This window comes from Salvelinus namaycush, chromosome 34, assembly GCF_016432855.1.
Source record: "Salvelinus namaycush isolate Seneca chromosome 34, SaNama_1.0, whole genome shotgun sequence".
Classification (NCBI taxonomy): domain Eukaryota; kingdom Metazoa; phylum Chordata; class Actinopteri; order Salmoniformes; family Salmonidae; genus Salvelinus; species Salvelinus namaycush.
The window spans coordinates 8942385-8965611 of NC_052340.1; the positions used below are offsets into that span (position 1 = coordinate 8942385).

At 41.8% G+C, this 23227-nt stretch overlaps 2 protein-coding genes across 2 annotated transcripts; one reads left to right on the forward strand and one right to left on the reverse strand.

The window, feature by feature from the left end:
- Nucleotides 1-405: 405 nt before the first annotated feature.
- On the forward strand, nt 406-12379 carry LOC120029155 (glucagon receptor-like). The gene is made up of 13 exons (XM_038974460.1): nt 406-453; nt 936-1032; nt 1451-1558; nt 6272-6393; nt 7981-8087; nt 8550-8703; nt 8853-9012; nt 9148-9208; nt 9304-9373; nt 10301-10389; nt 11172-11310; nt 11517-11558; nt 12023-12379. Exons 1-13 carry the CDS (start codon nt 406-408, stop codon nt 12377-12379), a joined length of 1554 nt encoding a protein of 517 aa, XP_038830388.1.
- Nucleotides 12380-15427: 3048 nt separating this feature from the next.
- Nucleotides 15428-22979, reverse strand: LOC120029156 (cytochrome P450 2M1-like). The gene is made up of 9 exons (XM_038974461.1): nt 22788-22979; nt 21894-22056; nt 21595-21744; nt 21167-21327; nt 17549-17725; nt 17199-17340; nt 16652-16839; nt 16412-16553; nt 15428-15627 (listed from the first exon to the last, which is right to left on the reverse strand). Exons 1-9 carry the CDS (start codon nt 22977-22979, stop codon nt 15428-15430), a joined length of 1515 nt encoding a protein of 504 aa, XP_038830389.1.
- Between the last annotated feature and the right edge of the window lie 248 nt (nt 22980-23227).

Below are 23227 nucleotides of genomic sequence, written 5' to 3' on the forward strand. Positions count from 1 at the left end.
TAATGATTACATGTTGATTTGGCTCATTAACATTTGAACTAAGTGGCTACATCACTTGACGAAAATATACATTTTCATCTGCCACAATTATTGGGCCGGCATCGTTGATCCCGTGCCATTACGTTTTTACTTCCTTTCCACAAATCAAATGCCAAATCCTATTCCCATTGTGGACCACAAGCTTGTTTTAGCGTAATATGTGATAAGAATTGTAACCCAAACCCATATTGTGTGATTGCTCTGTTCTGTACACGGTAGGTCTAACTGATTGTGTGTGTTGTTTTGCAGGGTGTGGGCTATGGGGTGGAGGTCTGAGACAATGCCTGGTTCTGACCCCCCTGGGTCAAAAACACCCAGCAGCCCTGAGATGATGAGTGGCCCTCCACCCTGGCACTCCTCTAAGTGATGAAGACTCCTGCCATCCTCATCCTGTCTGTCCTGTGCAGAACTGTGGTAGGCACATTTCACTTTGTTTCTGCTCATTACGGCAGTAGTGATTGTACTTCACATTACTTTCCACCTTCAATCCATCCATAGAAGTGTGTCGTGTCATTAGACGCTTCCGTCGTGAGTTTATTTGATTGTCCTCAGGAGCTGTCATGAAATGTAAGTCATGTGAAGATGATTCACCGTTCTGAATCACTGCAGGTAATAATGGTCTGTGTGCTTTATAGAACACAATCAGAGTGCTGGGAAGCTGCTCTTAACACCAGTGTCAGTTTAATGGGCTTTGCATCCTCAATCAATGCAGCTGGTTTAGTGAATGTATGTGTCAGCTTTTATGGAGAATTTAAGTTACAACACTACACTAAGCCAAGGTATTAGTGCTTTATATCCAGTCAGGTTTTAAACCCAGTTAGGTATTGTAGGACTTACCCAGAAGAACCCGCTGGGGTTGACCCCTGACCCTCAATCTTGTGAATTATGACCGGCAGCTTGTGTCAACGAAGACGGTGAAGCACACGGTGGAGGAATGGAACAGATACAGGAACGAGTGCCTGCTGAGAATGAGCACGGACCCCACACCCCCAGGTAAGACTCAAAAACAGATGCCTGTCCTAATCAGACACACCCCATTATGGGTTTATAAATCGAATAACATCTAAAAACGTTATCGTCTAGAGTAGACAGTAGAATTATGCAGTTGGCTTCACAATTATAATGGCTTCATCACCCCTCTCCCTCAAGCAAATATATATTTCAGAGTCCACAGAATCTACCCAATTCTTAGAATAAGTACCATGAGTCAGGCTTCGACTTAACATCTGACCCAAAGGACTGCATCCATTGCAAGGCAGTATCCTCATCATTACTACTGTTTTCCCAGGTGTTCTTTATCCAAAAACTAAAGTCTCTATCCTGTTTAGCTTCAGACAAAAAATTAAGGATTCAGGGTCTGCTGTCTGCTTACTTACTTACTTACGGCTTATATCGTCTCTTCTCCCCCCAGGCTTGTTCTGCGGCCGTATGTTTGACATGTATGCCTGCTGGCCGGAGGGTGTCCCCAACAGCACGGTTAAAGTACCCTGCCCGTGGTACCTCCCCTGGTACAACCAAGGTACTGGTGTGGCATTGGTTAGTGCTTTATGGTTCGGTAGGATCATTGAGATTTTGTTTCATCCGACTTCCAGCTAAGAGGTTAATGCTAACACTGTTTCTGTCTAAAGCCGTACAGAATTAGGCCCCCAGTGTCTGGTCTGGAGCGTGAAATCACAAGCTCTGCTGGTCGGTTGCTGTGTAGCAACCTAGCGGCGCCAAAAGCCCTGGGGCCGTATTTATAACTGTGCCCATTTCTGAAATAATATTGATTTTTATTAACTTGGCGCATGACATACATACGCATGTTTCCCATTATAAATCAGCCTTGTCTTAAAACTGTGGACTCTTGAATGAGCATTAAAACTTTGCCTGGAAAACGCTTCTTTCCCCTTTTATGATGACAATAATGCCCTTTATTTGCAGGATTATTTGGAACTATTGTCAATAGACCACGTAATGCAAAAGACTAATTGTTGTTCAAAAGTGCATCAATAGATTGTTGGGTTTTTGGATTTCCTGCCTTGGTATAGACTCTGAGATGAAATAGGCAATGATGTCGCGCTCCTATTGACACAGCAATACTGTAACCTACTCATACTGTCAAATATTACAGAAATATTACATAATCTACCGTTCTATTTACTGTGTTGGCAGAATGCTTTAATCTTAACCAGTAATTTATGCTGTATCTGGAACAGGACTGTGTCCATTTCTGAACGAGAAAACAATGGCAAATTGTCGGGGATCTGTCAGCAGAACATTTGAATTCAACAATGTTTTATGATGGACTGCCCACGCATTCTGAAACATTGTAGGGCTACATTTTGTTTACAGTACTTACAGTTCTATTTCTTGTGTGTTTTTGTTCTATTTGGCTTTTTATTTATTTATTATAGTACTACTGATTTTCATTACTGCATTGTTTTGAAAGAGCAAGCAAGAAAGGCATTTAGCTGTACGAATCGTGGCCAAAAGTTTTGAGAATGACACAAATATTAATTTCCACAAAGTTTTCTGCTTCAATGTCTTTAGATATTTTTGTCAGATGCTACTATGGAATACTGAAGTATAATTACAAGCATTTCATAAGTGTCAAAGGTTTTTATTGACAATTACATGAAGTTGATGCAAAGAGTCAATATTTGCAGTGTTGACCCTTCTTCTTCAAGACCTCTGCAATCCGACTTGGCATGCTGTCAATTAACTTCTGAGCCACATCCTGACTGATGGCAGCCCATTCTTGCATAATCAATGCTTGGAGTTTGTCAGAATTTGTGGGGTTTTGTTTGTCCACCCGCCTCTTGAGGATTGACCACAAGTTCTCAATGGGATTAAGGTCTGGGGAGTTTCCTGGCCATGGACCCAAAATATTGATGTTTTGTTCCCCGTGCCACTTAGTTATCATTTTTGCCTTATGGCAAGGTGCTCCATCATGCTGGAAAAGGCATTGTTCATCACCAAACTGTTCCTGGATGGTTGGGAGAAGTTGCTCTCGGAGGATGTGTTGGTACCATTCTTTATTCATGGCTGTATTCTTAGGCAACATTGTGAGTGAGCCCACTCCCTTGGCTGAGAAGCAACCCCACACATGAATGGTCTCAGGATGCGTTACTGTTGGCATGACACAGGACTGATGGTAGCGCTCACCTTGTCTTCTCCAGACAAGCTTTTTTCCGGATGCCCCAAACAATCGAAAAGGGGATTCATCAGAGAAAATGACTTTACCCCAGTCCTCAGCAGTCCAATCCCTGTACCTTTTGCAGAATATCAGTCTGTCCCTGATGTTTTTCCTGGAGAGAAATGGCTTCTTTGCTGCCCTTCTTGACACCAGGCCATCCTCCAAAAGTCTTTGCCTCACTGTGCATGCAGATGCACTCACACCTGCCTGCTGCCATTCCTGAGCAAGCTCTGTACTGGTGCTGCCCCGATCCCGCAGCTGAATCACCTTTAGAAGACGGTCCTGGCGCTTGCTGGACTTTCTTGGGCACCCTGAAGCCTTCTTCACAACAATTGAACCGCTCTCCTTGAAGTTCTTGATGATCCGATAAATGGTTGATTTAGGTGCAATCTTACTGGCAGCAATATCCTTGCCTGTGAAGCCCTTTTTGTGCAAAGCAATGATGACAGCACGTGTTTCCTTGCAGGTAACCATGGTTGACCGAAGAAGAACAATGATTCCAAGCACCACCCTCCTTTTGAAACTTCCAGTCTGTTATTCGAACTCAATCAGCATGACAGAGTGGTCTCCAGCCTTGTCCTCGTCAACACTCACACCTGTGTTAACGAGAGAATCACTGACATGATGTCAGCTGGTCCTTTTGTGGCAGGGCTGAAATGCAGTGGAAATGTTTTTTGGGAATTCAGTTAATTTGCATGGCAAAGAGGGACTTTGCAATTAATTGCAATTCATCTGATCACTCTTCATAACATTCTGGAGTATATGCAAATTGCCATCATACAAACTGAGGCAGCAGAATTTGTGAAAATTAATATTTGTGTCATTCTCAAAACTTTTGGCCACGACTGTACATGTGCAAGTGACAATTAAAATGTGAAACTTGATTCATAGGCCTACTTCAATGTAACCTTTATTTAACTAGGCAAGTTAGTTAAGAAGAAATTCTTATTTACAATGACGGCCTACCATGGCCAAACCCGGACGATGCTAGGCTAATTGTGCGCCGCCCTATGGGACTCCCAATCACGGCCAGAAAGATCAGCTGTTAAACTTGACTGTAGCCCATTCCGGTATTATAAACTGTCCTGCCTATAACTATACATATAGCCAGGAGCACAACTTTCACTGGGGACATGCCCCCCCCCACATTATGAAATTACATTTTTGTTTCCCCCAGTTTTATTATTGTAATGTCATACAAAACAGGCAATGATATGCTTTAGGACCATGCAGACGCCTCCGAGCGGTCGGGTAGGCTGTTTGGAGTGTTTATCCAACTAGATTAAAAAATATATAATAATGATGTCCCCCCAATTCTAAAAGTTGCACCCCTGCATATACAGTTGAAGTCTGAAGTTTACATACACCTTAGCCAAATACATTTAAACTCAGTTTTTCACAATTTCTGACATTTAATCCTCTTAAGAATTCCCTGACTTAGGTCAGTTAGGATCACCACTTTATTTTAAGAATGTGAAATGTCAGAATAATAGTAGAGAGAATGATTTATTTCAGCTTTTATTTCTTTCATCACATTCCCAGTGGGTCAGAAGTTTACATACAGTCAATTAGTATTTGGTAGCATTGCCTTTAAATTGTTTAATTTGGGTCAAACATTTTGGGTAGCCTTCCACAAGCTTCCCACAATACGTTGGGTGAATTTTGGCCCATTCCTCCTGACAGAGCTGGTGCAACTGAGTCAGGTTTGTAGGCCTCCTTGCTCACACACACTTTTTCAGTTCTGCCCAGAAATTTTCTATAGGATTGAGATCAGGGCTTTGTGATGGCCACTCCAATACCTTGACTTTGTGGTCCTTAAGCCATTTCGCCACAACTTTGGAAGTATGCTTGGGGTCATTGTCCATTTGGAAGACCCATTTATGACCAAGCTTTAACTTCCTGACTGACGTCTTGAGATTTTCCTTCCTCATGACGCCATCTATTTTGTGAAGTGCACAAGTCCCTCCTGCCACCCCCGTGCTTCACGGTTGGGTTGGTGTTCTTCGCCTTGCAAGCATCCCCCTTTTTCCTCCAAACATAACAATGGTCATTATGGCCAAACAGTTCTATTTTTGTTTCATCAGACCAGAGGACATTTCTCCAAAATGTATGATCTTTGTCCAGTTGTGCAGTTTCAAACCGTAGTCTGGCTTTTTTATGGTGGTTTTGGAGCAGTGGCTTCTTCCTTGCTGAGCGACCTTTCAGGTTATGTTGATATAGGACTTGTTTTACTGTGGATATAGATACTTTTGTACCTGTTCCTCCAGCATCTTCACAATGTCCTTTGCTGTTGTTCTGGGATTGATTTGCACCAAAGTACGTTCATCTCTAGGAGACAGAACGCGTCTCCTTCCTGAGCGGTATGATGGCAGCGTGGTCCCAAACACATTCTCATGTCAAGTAAAATTTGAATAAATGCCCACTTTTGTGTGAAAACTGGCGCACACTCATTTTGGGCTATATTTTGTACATATGCACGGTTTATAAATGAGGCCCCTGGTCTGCCATAGAAAGCCTACATAAATTACACGATCGGCCACCCCCCCAAAAAAACTGACGGCCATTTTGTGCTCTAAAATGTGTTTATTATGATCAAGTTTGATCCCCACTGTCAATTATTTTAAAGTCCGCTACAAATCGCGATATTTAATTAAATCGTGATCCATTCTGACTGCTACATACATTTTGTCATCACACAGGACCACGTGCGGACACAGACTAATCATGGGCGGGCAGGCTACGAGACAGCTCCCGGTGACTCTCATGCAGGATGAAAACCACTACATCGACCATGATCCTTTGCTAGTTATGCTAGTTACTTTCACCATGATGCCTAGCAATTTTGGGGTGCCATTCAGTCCTATTCAGCAATATGGCGCGCTTCAAATTCAAATAGTTCCGGCTTCATGCGCCACCTGGGAGTTTTCCATAGGAATACGTGGATGACTTCAGCGCTTTCACCATCTACTGGTTTTAATGTCTATGTACAGAATTTAATTTGTCTCATCTTTGTTTGACTTCTTCCTTCATCTCTCCCTCCCCATGTCTGTGCAGTTCGTAATGGGTATGTGTTGCGGGAGTGTGGGCCTGATGGCCAGTGGGCCGTTAACAACACCAGTAGCACATGGAGGGACCACTCCCAGTGCAACGCAGACAACAACCAGCAGGTGGCACAGGTAATACCCATCATGCACCATTCCTGAAATAGACCCTCTTCTCAGAGCACATAATAACACACATGGCTAAGAGGAGAACAAGATACTTTCAAAGGGTTAATGCTTTTAATTACTGTATGTGATTTTTAGAAAACTTCACCAGTAGTCTTAGGAGACCCTCCAAGTAATGACAGATGCTTTGAGAGGTTAACTAATTCATAGCCAAATAGCCATTCAAAAAGCAATGAGTAATAGAGTAGGTATTCCAATGGCATACCACCTGTAGGGGACATAGAAATGCAATTACCAGAATGGCCATTCTTTTATGATAATACCCGAATGCTCTGATTGCTTATGGATGTTGAGGTGGGCTAGCAGCAGCAGTTGCTGTCCCCTCATGTTGACTTCCAATCATCCCTATCAGCATGCTCAACTCAAGTCCTCCTTACCCTCTCTTAATTTCACATCTAGTGCTGCACTCCATTACGAGCTCAGTAATGAATGGTCCATTTACTACATCAATAGAAAAGATGTCATTACTTAGTCAGTGTAATGAATACTCAGGAAGAAAAAGGTGTAGATTCACGTGCAGAGCGCGGCAGGTGTTTATTCGCCTTCACAGAAGGCAGGAATCGTGGTCACAGGCAGGCAATGGTCATACACAGGTAGGCAAACAGGCAGGTGAATCAAAACTAGGACTGAAGGCTATAACTGGTTCTCACAAACGAGCTAGGAAAAGGCTTAGTAGAGTCGAAACGAACAACACCTCACAAAGGCATAAACAGAATGAACTGAACTAAATAAGGAGCTGATGAGACCAGGTGAGTAACTAACAGGTGAAATCAATGAACAAAAATGAAAGACGGGGCTACGTTCAGGAACACAAAGAAACAGAACACAAGGTTGACTAAGAAAATAAATACAGAACCTTACAGTCAGTACTACATCCGGGATTATAGATCTGCCAGGGCTTCAGAGTATGAGGGTGAGCTCTGAGAGACACACAGTCCTCTCTTTATGAAGAGGGAGACAGCCGTCACCTAGGGGTTATGTTTTTGCTGGCAACCAATGATGCAATGCTGCTTTGCCTCATTGGCCCCACAGCTGAAATGTACTCCAGTCTGCAGCCAGACTCCCTGATGATAAGAAAAATAGGTTGGTAAACGCTGATCGCCGTTCGCAGTGAATTAAATAACAGTCCCTATATTTCCAATGCATTTTTCCACGATAGGTGAGTAAATGTGCATTTACGCTCCACTTCATCACTGTTTGACACCTGTTACTCTCACATGTTCCAATCTGTGATATTCATAAGCCTGGAGTGTACATTAATGCATTTTTAATAGGAGTTTATTATAGTGTACTGAGCATCATTAAAGTGTTTATGAACATTTTCCAAGGCATAATAGGCAACAAGACAATAGGACTTTTTGCGGTCAGTGCATCTGCTTTGTCTGTATTTGTCTCTGTTTGCACTCTACCAAAAGGACAGGACATTAGTACAGCACAGCACATCAACAATAGAGTCAGAGAGTTATAGGTGAAAACAGGGTCATGTTGTTCCCTCATCTACTTGGGATTTGAGTGCAGGTCTTTGTGTGTCCACAGGAGAACCAGATGGTGATCTTGGCCTACTTCCGGGTGATGTACACTGTGGGCTACTCTCTGTCCTTGGCCAGCCTTTCCCTGGCCCTCATCATACTGCTCATCTTCAGGTAAATACTGGCTCTGACCACAGTCATAAACATCATACAGTCCATATTTATATGTCAGGATTTGACTCTGACTATGGGACTGTTTGTTTGGACTAAGGCAATGGCTTCACTTCTAGTCATCTGATGTGAATTAGGTGAAGGTAAATCATACAGATGTAGGATCTTAATTTGAGCCAGTTTGCAACAGCATGAAAATAATCCTGCAGCAACAGGAAATGTGAATTATGTGGATTATAATTCATGGATATTTCTTGTTATGGCAAGTTCTGAAATTTTAAAGTGGAAATTACAAACTTTAGAAGCCTTTTTAAACTTTGAATACACTCCTGCTGTGCATGAAAATTCTCATCAACAAAAGAGTGATCAAATTAAAATCCTACAATTGTACATGACATATACTGTACATGATGTTGGAAAGAATTTTGTGATACAGTAATCTCATTGTCAAGTGTTGTACCCTAGGAAACTAAGGTGCACCAGGAACTATATCCACACCAATCTGTTTGCATCCTTCATCCTGCGAGCCATATCCATCCTCACCAGAGATGCTGTTCTCACCAGGGACACCCCAGAGTTCAGAGACAACAGAGACGTGTCCAACGTCCTCAGTGATAAGGTCAGAACCAAAGGCTGTACACACTAATGCACGTTACAGAAACACACACACTCAAGCGTACCGTTTAAAGACACAATTCGTCTCTCATACATTAGACAGCCATCCTTGAACTCCGCCCCTGACATTTGACCCCTGACCTTTGCCCCCAGGCCCTGTCTGGCTGCCGTGTGGCCCAGGTGCTGATGCAGTACTGTGTGGGGGCTAACTACTACTGGCTGCTGGTGGAGGGCCTGTACCTCCACAACCTGCTGGTGCTCATGGTCTTCTCAGAGAACAGCTACTTCTGCGGATACCTCTTCATCGGCTGGGGTAGATACGCACACACACACACACACACACACACACACACACACAGGCACTCACACATGAACACACACACGCATGATAAATAATGTAAATGCTGTTTCCTGACAGTAATGTATGGGTTTATGACACTGTGTGTAGGATCCCCAGTGTTATTTGTGGTCCCCTGGATTATAGTGCGGTACCTGTATGAGAACGCACGGTGAGTCCCTCTCATTTCTATTCAATCTTATTTCCTCATCATCTGTTACTAAAAACAGAATTCCGACTGAGAGATTGTGACATATCTCCTCCCAGGTGCTGGGAGATCAACGAGAACATGGCGTACTGGTGGATCATCCGCACACCCATCCTCCTGGCCATTCTGGTGAGTGTGTGTAACGTGTGTGTGTGTCGACTGTGCTGTGTGCCCTAAAGCAATGGGGGTCCAGGGGTTACTCATTCGTCAACCCACCGCTCCTCTCCTCTTCCCCCTGCAGTCTTGTCTCTTTGAAGTTAGCAGACCGTGACAAGCCTGGGGAAATTGTGCGAATGTGAAAGCTGAGTGGGCATGTTTTGGTTCCGGAATGCACTCTACATTAAAATGAATGGATGACTCATCAACCCAGAAGACGAAATTAATGTCACTTGGTTTCTTTTCTTTTCTTAGTAACACTTAACATGTTCCTTGAAGCTTGATCTAAAGAGTGTTTAATTAGCGTCTCTCGGTGAAACTCTGAGAGGAAGAAAATATCATTTTTTTCCTACGGTATTTTGCATCAGAAGCAACATGCCAGAAGAGATGAAGATTCTCCTGTCACAGATGATTTGTAATTTGTCCCACAAATCTCACATTTCCTTAAGGACTAAATGCCTGACATGTTTTGACATAGTTAGTAATGTCAGACATAGACTGTGTTTTCTATCTCTGTTTTACTTTTCATATTGTATTGATGTGTATATTTTTATAATTACAAGGCTCATCTGTAAAATAGCATGGCAGCCTGTCAAAATAAAGATAGGAGTAAATAGGAGTAGTTCACACGTAATATGACGTGCAGTTGCACTCTGTCACCTGAACTTTGCAGTTAATACCCCTAACATGTTGCAGTCTGACTTTGGAATTCTCACATATTCACCCTGCTTCAACAGTAGCAGTTATCCTTGTTTTCTTTTCTTATATAATACTGAAATGCCAGAGAACAGAACAGACCTTTTTGGATACACATCCTTTTATTCTCTCTGACATTAATTAAGCTAATACTTGGTGGTTTGATGTTGATTGTGTTTTATTGATCTTTATTTTTTATTCCAGGTCAACTTTTTCATATTTATTCGGATCATACAGATCCTTGTCTCCAAATTAAAGGCAAACCAAATGAGGTACACCGATTATAAATTCAGGTAAGAAAGATACAGCAGCTTCTAATCCATGAATGACATAAAAGCAGATCAAAGTAAAAACACAAAACAAACACTGTCCTATTCACGGAACATTACCGTACCTTTGGCAGCGTCGTTGTCACCTATCCTCCAGCCGAAACACACAAGGACTCTACTCTTGTGCGAGTCAGCAGACATTATGATGACATAACACTATCCACACAATTTCTTTTGCTTCAAACTCCGTTGACATCCATCACCTCAATAATCCATCACTAAGTTAACTTGCACTTCTACTAGCCCTTTATGGTATACAGAGTAAAGGGAGCTGTGGAATCATTCGATGTTTCTGTGGTGTTCAAGGGGGCTTCCCATCCTTTGATTGTGAGCCGTGGTCCTTGGAGACGGTATAGACTTTTTTTTAGGAAACCAGCCACATCCAAGAGACCAGTTGCATGCATAATCCTCTGGCCTAAGCCTGGCCTCGAGGCACGCTGGATAACATGAGTCTAATTGGAATCTAAGCACAGGTGCAGCTGATGCACTGATTCTGAGCCACCAAAGAGTCATGGGAAGAGAATGCCTTTCTGATTTCCCAAGATGCTTTGAAGCCGTTACTTAACATTCCTGCTCTGAGTCCAGGTGTGGAAGTTGTGGCTTCCTTTGTTTGGCGTTTTATGTGTTTGTGTGAAAAGTGAACCATCCATTGATGTCATTGATGAAAGCGATTCACCATATAGGACCAAACAGACCTCTAATAGTTGCCCTTGCTTGGCTCTGTAAAGGATGTTCTGTGTGTGCAGGTTGGCAAAGTCCACTCTGACCCTCATCCCTCTCCTCGGCATCCATGAGGTTGTCTTTGCCGTGATGTCAGAGGAACAGACCGAGGGCATCCTCCGAAATATCAACCTCTTCTTTGAACTTTTCTTCAACTCTTTCCAGGTAATATGATGAGATACAAAAGTTATTCGTCTATATGGGGGGTGTTTGGGTATGCATGCTGTGTGAGTGAGTGTGCATGTGTCCCTTGCTTGTTACTCCATGAACTTTCTCTCTGTGGTGCTTCTGTTTGGTACTGTATGTGTTAGATGGGGGAAGATTGATTACCTCTCTCTTCTTCTGATACCTCTCACTCTCTCATCCCACAGGGTCTACTGGTTGCCATCCTGTACTGCTTCGTCAATAAAGAGGTGAGTAAGGAAGTGAAGTGTGCTCTCAACAAAGCCCAGGGCAAAATGAGTGCACTTGAACATCCGTAGCAAACACCTGAGTTTACGACACGTTAGTCTCTGTTTGTTCCTATGAGAAGCCAGCGCTTTCTGTGACCTGCTGGGTATGTCACCCTGTCACTGTGGCTTAGCTGTCACACAGAGAAACTCACTACCTAAGTCCACAGGGCAACGGGGATGTCACTGAGGGGTCCAGCCATGTCTAGAGTCAAGAAGTGGTTAGGCCCATGTGTGACATGAAAGGTCTGATGTATTTCCTGTTGAGATATGGCCTAGTTTGGTTGAGGTAGCCTACATACTGTAGTGCTTAAAGAGAATAAAGATCAAATTTAGATACAATTTGTATTGTGAAACGTTTTTCCTGGTCAGATCATAAGGTCAGGAAAAACTCATTACCTTCCCTCGTTCATCTCTCTCCATCCCAGGTGCAGTCAGAGATAAAGAAGAAGTGGCAGCGATGGAAGCTGGGCATGACCGTCCTGGACGACCTTCGCAACACCGGCAGCAACACGCCACAGGGGGGCACCGGCGGCGGGCAGTGCCACCACGACCCGCCCTGCCAGCCTGACTGTCCACAGGAGGATACCCACAACCTCTTCTCGGACGCCTCCGCCTCAGGGCCGCATCCTCACCCGCACCCACACAACCACCCAGGGGCCAAGAAGGGCAAGACCTACTGCTACATTTCCGCCCGCAAGCAGGTGCTGAATGGCCTTGATGGAGCTCCGCTGGGAAACGGGGGTGGAGAGGGAGCCATCAAATACTCTGAGAGCTACTGCTGAGTGGCTCGGTGAGGGGGCTAACGACTAGCTGGCTACCTTTGTAATTTCTAGTGGGTGGAATCCAAAGCAGACAACCTGCCTGCTTCAGTGGTGTACTTCCAGATCTATGTGGCCTACTGTAGTTGGTGTTTCATCGAACCCATGTCTTAATAGCTGTGTGAACATGATCCGGGACTCATTGGATGATTGCCAGAATGTTTTTTCTGCACTGGCCAATCAGGCTGTGTGTTGTGACTCCTATAGGTTTTCAGTGGCAGATAAGATGACCCATCCCAAGTGCAATATCGCCTCAATCGACCTAGATTAACTTTTTACATTTTATTTAACCTTTATTTAACTAGGCAAGTCAGTTATGAACAAATTCTTACTTACAATGACTGCCTACCCCGGCCAAACCCAGACGAGGCTGGGCCAATTGTACGCCACCCTATGGGACTCCCAGATGTTGAGGAAAGCTACTTCAATTAGGAAATGAACACCGTCCAACCTTGATCTGCTCTGATTCGACTGTTTTGGGGGTTTGCTTCTTTTGTTTTCTACCTCTTGCTCTACTTGTGGACAAAATGGAAACGTTATGTGCCAACCGTGGACCGTCTTTTCATGTGCAATGGATAATTCTAACAATAGTGTGTTTATATGTTGGTATTGGACAAACTCAGTGAGGGACTTAGAGAAGGCAAGAGGTGAGTAAAAAACAATATTGTCTTCCCCAGTGAGCTAGCCACACAAACACTATGGTTTCCCTTGGCAACACTGTATTTTGAATTCTTCTCACCCAATCGTTTAACATCGCTAACTAGTCATACATTTACTGCAACCTTATAGGCCTAACTGAATACAGTGAGCAAAGGAACCGTGTTCTTACGCAATATCGTAGACCTTAAGGCAGGCACATTACTATCATGGTGGTTGCTGTGTGTGAGGCAGACTTCTGCAAATGAGAAAGATGGATTCTATGATTACATGCCCTATGTGGAAGATAACTGGCAAGACACTTATTCTTCAAATGATGTCAGTGGGGGAAGGGGAGTTTCTTTACTGCACTGTCAAAATGGGTTGAATTATTTGTAAGGTCCTATTGACGTAGTTTTCACTATCACAGAATGGAAGGTGAACGTAATCCAGAGGTCTTTTAAGCACTGTATCTACATGCAAATGAAAAGACGATAACTGGAATGGCGTAGTCTGTGGCACCTTCTTCTTTAATCTTCTCGATTTATCACAGGCTTATGCAATCTGAAATGCAAATGATCTCTATCGTGGTGAGTTCTGGTAGCCTGTTACCCTCCACAAATAGTTTTTTCTTGTAGGTTTTCCAGACTAACCATAAATCCCCTTACCACCCAGCTGACAGTTTTATATTCCCCTGAACACAGGTCGTAACATGCCTAGAGGGAATCTCTCTTCTGCTTCTGGGAATTAAGGTCCCAGTCCCCAGGACCCCTGCTGCCATGTGGCCTAAACACTATGGTGCAATAGGAAATGGCTCTCTACATGATAACCCACAGCTACAAATTACACAAGTATTCTACTGTATGTGTGTTGATGGTATGTAGGTCTATGTGTCTGACAGCATGTTTGCAAAGCTAGGATCCATTCTGTTCATCCTGTGTGAAGACGTCTGTTACATTACATATATCTGTGTAAGGATGCAACAAACTCAGTTCTCCAGGCTGGAATCTGTGACAAAATATTTTGCCCTGATTACACACTCACCCTTAGTGAAGATTTGAAATACCAATCACCCAATATGAGTTTCGCTAAAGGCCACTTTTTTTGTGTGAACCCAGCTAACAATCCCCTACTCCTATTTAAAGACTGGTCTCAATCTAAAACGAACACAGCATAACCCTAACTTCTCCAGATATAGCTTGACTACTCAGTGTGTATGGATCTGTCTGTGTCCAGAGCCCCTCAACTCATTTTATGGTTTGTCATTTGAGGGTCACATTGCACCTAATGGCTATCCACCGGTTGAACAGTGGTTCTGTAGGCAATTAAACCAGGCAGTTGTCAACTTCCCTGTATTTCTGTCTTCCCATACACTCCAAATGGGACCAACCCATTACCCAAGCATGTCCACCATCCATCTCTCAGTGTCATACAAATGAACTGACATTTTTTTTCACTAGCAGTATTCCTACTAGGGTCATTACTGGTGCTTGCCTCAATGCCTCTGGTGGCATAGATCATTACTCGAATGGTGTGTGTGTGTGTGTGATAATATCTTAATTTCCAAAGTGGCTTGGCTGAACCTCACAAATTCTGAAATAGCATTCACAAACTGAGCGTTGTACTTCACAAATATCTTCTTGTATAATGTACCTTTGGCAACAGCACATGTCATTTCTTTGGCCATCATTACAACATATTGTGTTGTTTGTAAAACTGCTTATGTCAGACATGGACTCTTCAATAAAAAAACGATCAGATGTAGCATAGAGCTAGTTAGCATTGTTGGTATGTGTTACAGTGGTGCCGTGACCTGGATCTAGAGAGTGGACAGTAAAACTGTGGTCAAAGGGTGGTGGATTCCATGGATGCCTACGTTAGAACCATGCAGTGAGTTAGTACTGGACTGTGACCCTGGACCCATAATGCATTGGGTCCATTGTGGCATGGGTGGAACGTATTACATAAACGGACAAGACCTTCTGACTTAACTCGACATGTTCTATATACTGTACCTGTCAACAGGTAAACTGGGTGCACTGACACTCAAGTGATACTTCACTGTGTGTGAATATGTTATCACGGGGCAATTACAGTACAAAGAACAGCACCAAATCTCACATACTGTATAAGTCTATGTAACATGAATGGACACTATTTTTATTCACTTTTTATGTACGTTTGTTATTTTCACAAGTAATTTAAATTAAATTATTCTTAATCTGCCAGTTTAAGTATTTGTCTGTTTTTTTGTTGTTGTATCGAACAAAAAAATAGACATTAATAATGAAAGATATGACCACTTTGCTGTTGAGCCTCCTTATTCAGAAAATAAATCACATTGAATTTCATCAAGATTAAAAGTTGTTTGATCAATTAAATATTTGCTGTCCTGAGTTTGACATAGCAGGTGTAGGGGCGCGCCAGGCGGCCAATAAAGTAGGATACTACAGTATCGTCAATTTCCTCTGGAGGTTTTGTGCCCCTGAAGGTGAAGCGCTGAAGAAGGGAAGTAAAGAATAGGAAGAGCACCATCCTGGGAATCCCCATTCCATCTCCCAGACAGGACCGCTTCCCTGAGGGACAATGAGAGAGGTTACCTTCAGTACTCAACCTACAATCCTGGGACTGAAACCTACACATATATATTTCACTGTTCATCCCCAAAGCCAACACCTGCTTTGGCCGCCTTTCCTTCCAGTTCTCTGCTGCGAATGACTGGAACGAATTGGAAAAATCACTGAAGTTGGAGACTTCTATCTCCCTCACTAACTTTAAGCATCTGCTGTCAGAGCAGCTTACCGATCGCTGCAGCTGTACACAGCCCATCTGTAAATAGCCCATCCAACCAACTACCTACCTCATCCCCATATTTGTTTTTGTTTTTCTGCTCTTTTGCAAACTAGTATTTCTACTTGCACATCCTTATCTGCACATATCACTCCAGTGTAAATTGCTCAATTGTAATTACTTCGCCACTATTGGCCTATTTATTGCCTTACCTCCTTACTTAATTTACACACACTGTATACAGATTTTTATATTTTGTTATTGACTGTACGATTGTTTATCCCATGTGTAACTCGGTGTTGTTTTTGTCGCACTGCTATGCTTTATCTTGGCCAGGTCGCAGTTGTAAATGAGAACTTGTTCTCAACAGGCCTACCTGGTTAAATAAAGGTGAAATAAAAAATAAATCAATCAAATAAACACATTGGCCTTGTTTGATATGCAAAACATATCAAACAAGATGTTAGCAATGTGTATGTATATCGTGTGATGATGATGAGGCTTTTTCTCTGAGAGCTACTACGGAGTGGTCTCATATTATTTTATTAGCCACTTGTAACATGATCTTACCCAGTCCAAAAGCAAGAAATCCATTGTTTTCCTTAAAGCGTCCATTTTCATCCAGGAAGTTCTCTGGGTCAAACTCATCTGGCTTCTTGAACAGTTTGGGGTCAAACAGCACAGAGGACAACAGTGGAAACACCGTGGTACCCTGAAAGAATTACAAAAGAGCACTTACATAAAACAATTGGCGGTTTAACAAGTCAAAATAATAGACGTTTGGGATAAGTTTTCAGAAATGGTGGTCACCTTTGGGATGTGGTAGTTGTGGAACGTTGTGTCTCGGGTCATTTGGTGAGGGACAGCAGTGGGAGCAAGACTCATACTTCTCTGAATTTCGTGGATGACAGCGTCCGTGTAGGGCATCTTACGTCTGTCGTCAGCCGTGGAGACTCTGTTCGAGCCAATCACCTCGTCTATCTCCTTCTGAACTTTCTCTGAGGAAGAGAGACAGTCATAGACGTTCATAGCATTTGGGTTATGTCATGTATGTTTATATACAGTGTTTATAGTGTATTGAGAATGAAGAAATGCCAGCATGTATGTGCTGCTTACATGGTATGTAATGTAAACTCTGTTTCAGCTCTTATTTGGCTGGTTTTCCAGACCCATATTATTCCTCTGACTAAAAACATGTTCGATAGGGAATCTCCATTCATTATAGTGCTTTTTAGTCCAGGAAAAAGCTTAATCTGCGTCCTGGAAACTGGCCCATTAAGTTGGGTTGCAGTATTATTTGCTATATTTGCAATAAATTAGTATAACTTCAATAACAGTGATACAGAAGAGAGGATACCTTGGATGTCAGGGTACTTGATCATCATCAGACAGGCGTGTGATAGGGTGGAGGACAGGGTCTCTGTGCTGGCAGCAAACAGATCCCACACACACGGAAACAAGTTGTCATAGTTGAACTCGGTCCCGGGCTGATCTTTCTCCTAAGGAAATTTGGAAGATACCTCTAAATCATACACTGATAGGAGATTTATGAGAAAGTTTGTGAGAAAGTTAGACTTTGCAAAAAGATTCAGACACAAGTAATCATTGATCATATATTTAGGAAAACAGTGATTTCTGGTGGCTAGTTGGTGCTATTACATATTTTTGATACTGTAAGAGGTTTAACATTAAATTCCACTGTTTTACCTCCAGCATTTTAACCAAGAATACATCAAAGTAGTCCTGGGGGTTAGAGGTGTCCAGGCTTTTAAGGCGACGATCTGCTTCCAGTCGTATGTAAGCTTTGGCCTTGTCTATGGCCTTAAACAGCTCTTGGTGTTTTCCTGGAAAGCACTCAATGATTCTGGGGGAAATGTTGTACAGCTGGAAGAGGAGCAACATAGGAAACATGGGAAGGAAAGGGTGGTTGTTATACTTTTGTTAGGCAAGCTTATAAGACACAATCAAGCCATGCTTTGGAAGAGCAGGTGTAGATAAATAACAGGCCTACGGTGCATATCATAAGAAATCACCCCCCTTGGATTTCTTCACATTTTGTTACATTACAAAGTGGGATTGAAATGGATACAATTGTGATTTCTTTGTCACTGACCTACACAAAATACCTCAATGTCAAAGTGAAAATAACATTCAATAAATGTTTTCATAATAATAAAAAATACAGAACTAAAATGTCTAAGTTAGAAAAGTATTCACCCTTTGTTATGGCAAGCCTGATTAGGTTCAGGAGTCCAAATTTGCCTAACAAATCATATAATAAGTTGCATGGACAATAATAGTGTTTAACATGATTTTTGAATGACTACACCATCTTTGTACCCCACACACACAATTATCTGTAAGGTCCCTCGGTTGGAAAACCTACCTGGTCTTTGTGGTTGAATCTGTGTTTAAAATCCATTGCTCGACTGAGGGACCTTACAGATAATTGTATGCGTGGGGTACAGAGATGAGGTAGTCATTCAAAAATCATGTTAAACACTATTATTGCACACAAGTGAGTACATGCAACTTATTATGTGACTTGTTGAGCACATTTTTATTCTTGAACATATTTAGGCTTTTGAATACTTGACTCAAGACATTTCAGCTTTTAATGTTTAACCTCAAATGTAATGGCAAAATGTAGGTTTCCGCCTAAATAGACATACCCAAAAGTAACTGCTATTCATATGTAATTACACGAGCCAAAACGTGGTATATTTGGAAAGAAGACATCTGGGAGATTATGAGGAAATTATCAGAAGATAGATAAGAGTTATAGTTCAGAATACACAAGATCAAGCACATATAAAATAACTGTTTTTTTTGTTTTATATTTTGAAAGTCATCTTTCATTGACAAGCTATAAGTGAATTATTGATGCCCAGAGCTGGAAAGACATCAGACGGCTTCCACAATATGTGAACAATATCAGAAAAAAAATGTGATTGATAGACCTAACAACTAGAAATGGGCAGATGTTTTAGTAAGTGGTGTCAGTTGTGGTCACGGGTCGTTTCCAAGTGTACCTAAACCTCTCCAAAATGGCATATGTCTGTAAATTAGATAATACCAGTGCTATTACATATTTGCAATCCCTAAATGCTATTTGTTCAGTATAAAAACAATTTCTACCATGTCAACCTCACTCAAACATTGTGGTGGTGTTATGGGGTATCCAGACCACTCCAAAGTGTCCAAATGTGGTAATTGCACTGTTTTTGCACACTGGATGTGCCTAAAAGTTATTGTTCACTATAAAAACTAAATTTCTACAACATCAGCCTCTCTCAAACATTGTGTTGGTGTCCGGGGACATACAGGGGATATCCAAGTGTTTTTTCAACCTCTCCAAAGTGCCTGAACGTTTAGCCTAGGCATATCCAATGTATTGGTCCCACATACAAATGAACTGTTTACAAAAACAATATAAAATTAAAAGATATACACAAAAAATATATAAAATGTTCTTATGGCTAGGGGTTTCTGCCTCGACAACATTCCGCTGAAAAGGCAGCGCGCGGAATTCAAAAATATTTTTGGGAAATTTGTAACTTTCATACATTCACAAGTGCAATACACCAAATTAAAGCTTAACTTCTTGTTAATCTACCCATCGTGTCCGATTTCAAAAATACTTTACAGCGAAAGCACACCATATGATTATGTTAGGTCAGAGCCGAGTCACAAAAACACACACAGCCATTTTCCAGCCAAAGCAGAAATACAAAAAGCAGAAATATAGATAAAATTAATCACTAACCTTTGATGATCTTCATCAGATGACACTCATAGGACTTCATGTTACACAATACATGTATGTTTTGTTCAATAAAGTTCATATTTATATCCAAAAATCTCAGTTTACATTGGTGCTTTATGGTCAGTAATGTTGTGCCTCGAAAACATCCGGCGAATTTTCAGAGAGCCACATCAATTTACAGAAATACTCATAATAAACTTTGATAAAAGATACAAGTATTATGTACAGAATTATAGATATACTTCTCCTTAATGCAACCGCTGTGTCAGATTTCAAAAAAGCTTTACGGAAAAAGCAAACCATGCAATAATCTGAGTACGGCGCTCAGACAAAAACAAGCAATGCAGATACCCTCCATATTGTGGAGTCAACAGAAGTCAGAAATAGCGTTATAAATATTAACGTACCTTTGATGATCTTCATCAGAATGCACTCCCAGGATTCCCAGTTCCACAATAAATGTTTGATTTGTTCGATAAAGTCCATCATTTATGTCCAAATACCTCCTTTTGTTAGCGCGTTCAGTTCACAATCCAAACTCACGAGGCACGGGCAAGTCCAGGCGAAAGTTCAGACGAAAAGATCAAAAAGTTATATTACAGTTTGTAGAAACATGTCAAATGATGTATAGAATCAATCTTTAGGATGTTTTTAACATAAATCTGAAAATAATGTTCCAACCGGAGAATTCCTTTGTCTTTAGAATTGCAATGGAACGCAGGTCGCTCTCACGTGTGCACGCGTGATCAGCTCATGGCACTCTGGCAGGCCTATGGTTGATTCAGCTCTCATTCGCCTCCACTTCACAGTAGAAGCCTCAAACAAGGTTCTAACGACTGTTGACATCTAGTGGAAGCCTTAGGAAGTGCAATAAGACCCCATAGACACTGTATATTCGATAGGCAATGAGTTGAAAAACTACAAACCTCAGATTTCCCACTTCCTGGTTGGATTGTTCTCAGGTTTTCGCCTGCCATATGAGTTCTGTCTACTAGACCAAATCGAAGCATAACTTGTAAGATGTTTGGTGAAAAGGTTGTGTAAAATAAACATTTTGACTCTCGGGGCTGGTGATCAATAACGGTAGGTCACAGGCAGACAAAGAATATATCTTCATGATCTGTGGAATCCCGGCTTTCGGTGTGAATCGACGTATTCCGTGTTTATTTCGTTTATGCTCCACAACGCTAACCAGAATGTAGGTGGCAGCCATCTTGAAATGAGGTCATTGGCTCAGCCTGCCCTTATACATTCGCATACCCATATTTTAAGGACCAGATCAATAGCCAATATATTCAGCTTTCCGCAGACACCCTGCTTTTGCAGATAGGGGCTACCGTTCTCATATCAGACTGAATTTAATACAAAATCTAATAGGGTCCCCAAATATGGGGACTTTACATTTAAGAGGTTAATTAATTTGTAGAAATGTATAAAACATAATTCCACTTTTGACATTATGGGGTATGGTGTGTTAATTCAGGCTGTAACACAAAAAAAAAGTGGAAGAAATCAAGAAGTGTGAATACTTTCTGAAGGCACTGCATGTGCTACCATACCGTTGACACTTTGCTTTTTAGCATGTCGAAGTATGTATAAACAGGCTTGTAGAAGATCTGAAACTCTGGGTCGTTGTATTCAAACCTGCGCCCAAAGACTATGGACCAGAATAGGTTGATGATAGTATGGAACAGGAGCTCTTTGGGGTTCACAGTGGAATCTGGAAGAGACAGCAGACAAGCATAAATACGCATGCATGCACACCACAGGAGGTTGGTGGCACCTTAATTGGGGAGGACAGGCCCGTGGTAATGGCTGGAGCGGAATTAGTGGAACGGTATCAAATACATCAAACAGATGGTTTCCATGTCTTTGATGCAGTTCCATTTATTCTGTTCCAGCCATTATTATGAGCCGTCCTCCCCTCAGCAGCCTCTTTTGATGCACACACACACACAAACAGATGTCACAGACAAAAACAACATACCTCCATATTCACTGAAGGCTTTCACTAGACTCTTAGCTTCCTCTTGGACCCTCTCCTCGAGGCTCCTGCATCCTTTTCCGAGGTTTTTCAGGGACATCAAGGAGAAGCTGCGAAGAGTTTTCCATCTCTGCCCATTACTTGATCCCACCCCTAGATTGATGAGTACGACAGGACAAAGGCACAGACAGATAGGATGAATATAGCACAGTAGTACCCTCTTTAAAGCAAAGTCAATTTTCACACAGATTGACTATGACACATGTATGTCACACCATCCCTCTTCCATTCATTTCACTCACCGTGCTCGTTAAGGAGTTTCAGGGTAATGGCAGGGTTGGCTCTTCCATTGAACTCTTCTCCTTGGTCTACCAGAGCTTCCTTGATGGCCTGATAGCCAGAGACCACCACTACAGGTTTGGGGCCCAACCACACAGTAAACACTGAGCCGTATTTCTTACTGAGCTGATGAGAGGAGGTGAGAGGAAACCATTGATTCTTGAAGAATATAACTTATAACTGCTTCATGATCTTAGTACAACTGTCTTATCCCCTCACAACCCCAAATAAGGCTGTTTAATCCCATTGTCTCTAAACAAACGATCAGGGTCGGGTAGATTACTTTCTGAATGTTGCTAGTTACCTGCCCAAAATTATAATCAGTAATGTAACTTTTGGAATACACAAACTCAGTAACATAATCTGATTACTTTCAGTTACATTTTGGATTACTTGCCCCTTTAAGAGGCAATAGAAACATGTAAAAATTTGGTGTGTCATCATATTGGTCTCTGATTGTTCCACTTGCTCAGGTGGAACATACTTAAACTTTTGCCTTTTTTAAACGCTGAATTGAATGTCATTGAGGGGGGAACAAATGTAATTTTTTTCTCGCATTTATCCTTTCTGAATTTAAAAGTAAACCAATAATTAATAATCTAGTTTTTCAAAAATTGCTCTAATCTGATTACAATAATTTGGGTGGTAACGTTACTGATTACAGTTCGTTTTTGTTGTAATCAGACGACATGTAACTGATAACAGCACATGTAATCAGTTACTCCCCAACCCTGCAAACAATGTATACTGCAGCTTCAAATTATTAAAACTATCATATTGATCTATGACTGTAGCACTTGCCTCCATAGCTCCATCTATGACTGAGAAAATCAGACAGCTTGTGGCTTTTAACTGACCTCCATGTAGGACTTGTCCGGTCGTTTCAGATCCATTTGTAACAAGTTACCAAGAAGAGGAATTAGTGAAGGACCCGGTGGCAAATGTCCATAACTGCTCTGTTTCCCCATGTACTTCCAAAGTAAAATAATAACCGCTATGGACATTATTATGGACAAAATGTCACTCTGCAATACATGTTGTAAATCCATGTTCAAGTCACTTGAGGATTAAGATGTGTCAGAGCAACGGGGCAGTTACTCTTAGCTATGTAGGCAGAGAGAGAAAGACCACATGAAACCTAATTCATAAAAAAAAAGCTGCTACAGGTTAGCTGTGGTTGGAGGGTAAACAGGAACTATACTTGAACAAGAAAGACGTGTTCCCACAATACCCTTAGGGTATGTACACCCTCCTATTTTAACACACGACTTGCATAACTGTTTTGTAAACATTTTAT

Bases quoted from the DNA above. Each gene is read 5' to 3' on its own strand.
- LOC120029155 (XM_038974460.1), top strand. From the start codon at position 406: ATGAAGACTCCTGCCATCCTCATCCTGTCTGTCCTGTGCAGAACTGTG. The intron at 1,033-1,450 runs GTAAGACTCAAA...TTCTCCCCCCAG, and splicing joins CACGGACCCCACACCCCCAG to GCTTGTTCTGCGGCCGTATG. The intron at 8,088-8,549 runs GTAAATACTGGC...GTTGTACCCTAG, and splicing joins ATCATACTGCTCATCTTCAG to GAAACTAAGGTGCACCAGGA.
- LOC120029156 (XM_038974461.1), bottom strand. From the start codon at position 22,979: ATGGATTTACAACATGTATTGCAGAGTGACATTTTGTCCATAATAATG. The intron at 17,726-21,166 runs GTATGGTAGCAC...CTCCTCTTCCAG, and splicing joins TAAAAAGCAAAGTGTCAACG to CTGTACAACATTTCCCCCAG. The intron at 16,554-16,651 runs GTGACCACCATT...TAATTCTTTCAG, and splicing joins ACAACTACCACATCCCAAAG to GGTACCACGGTGTTTCCACT.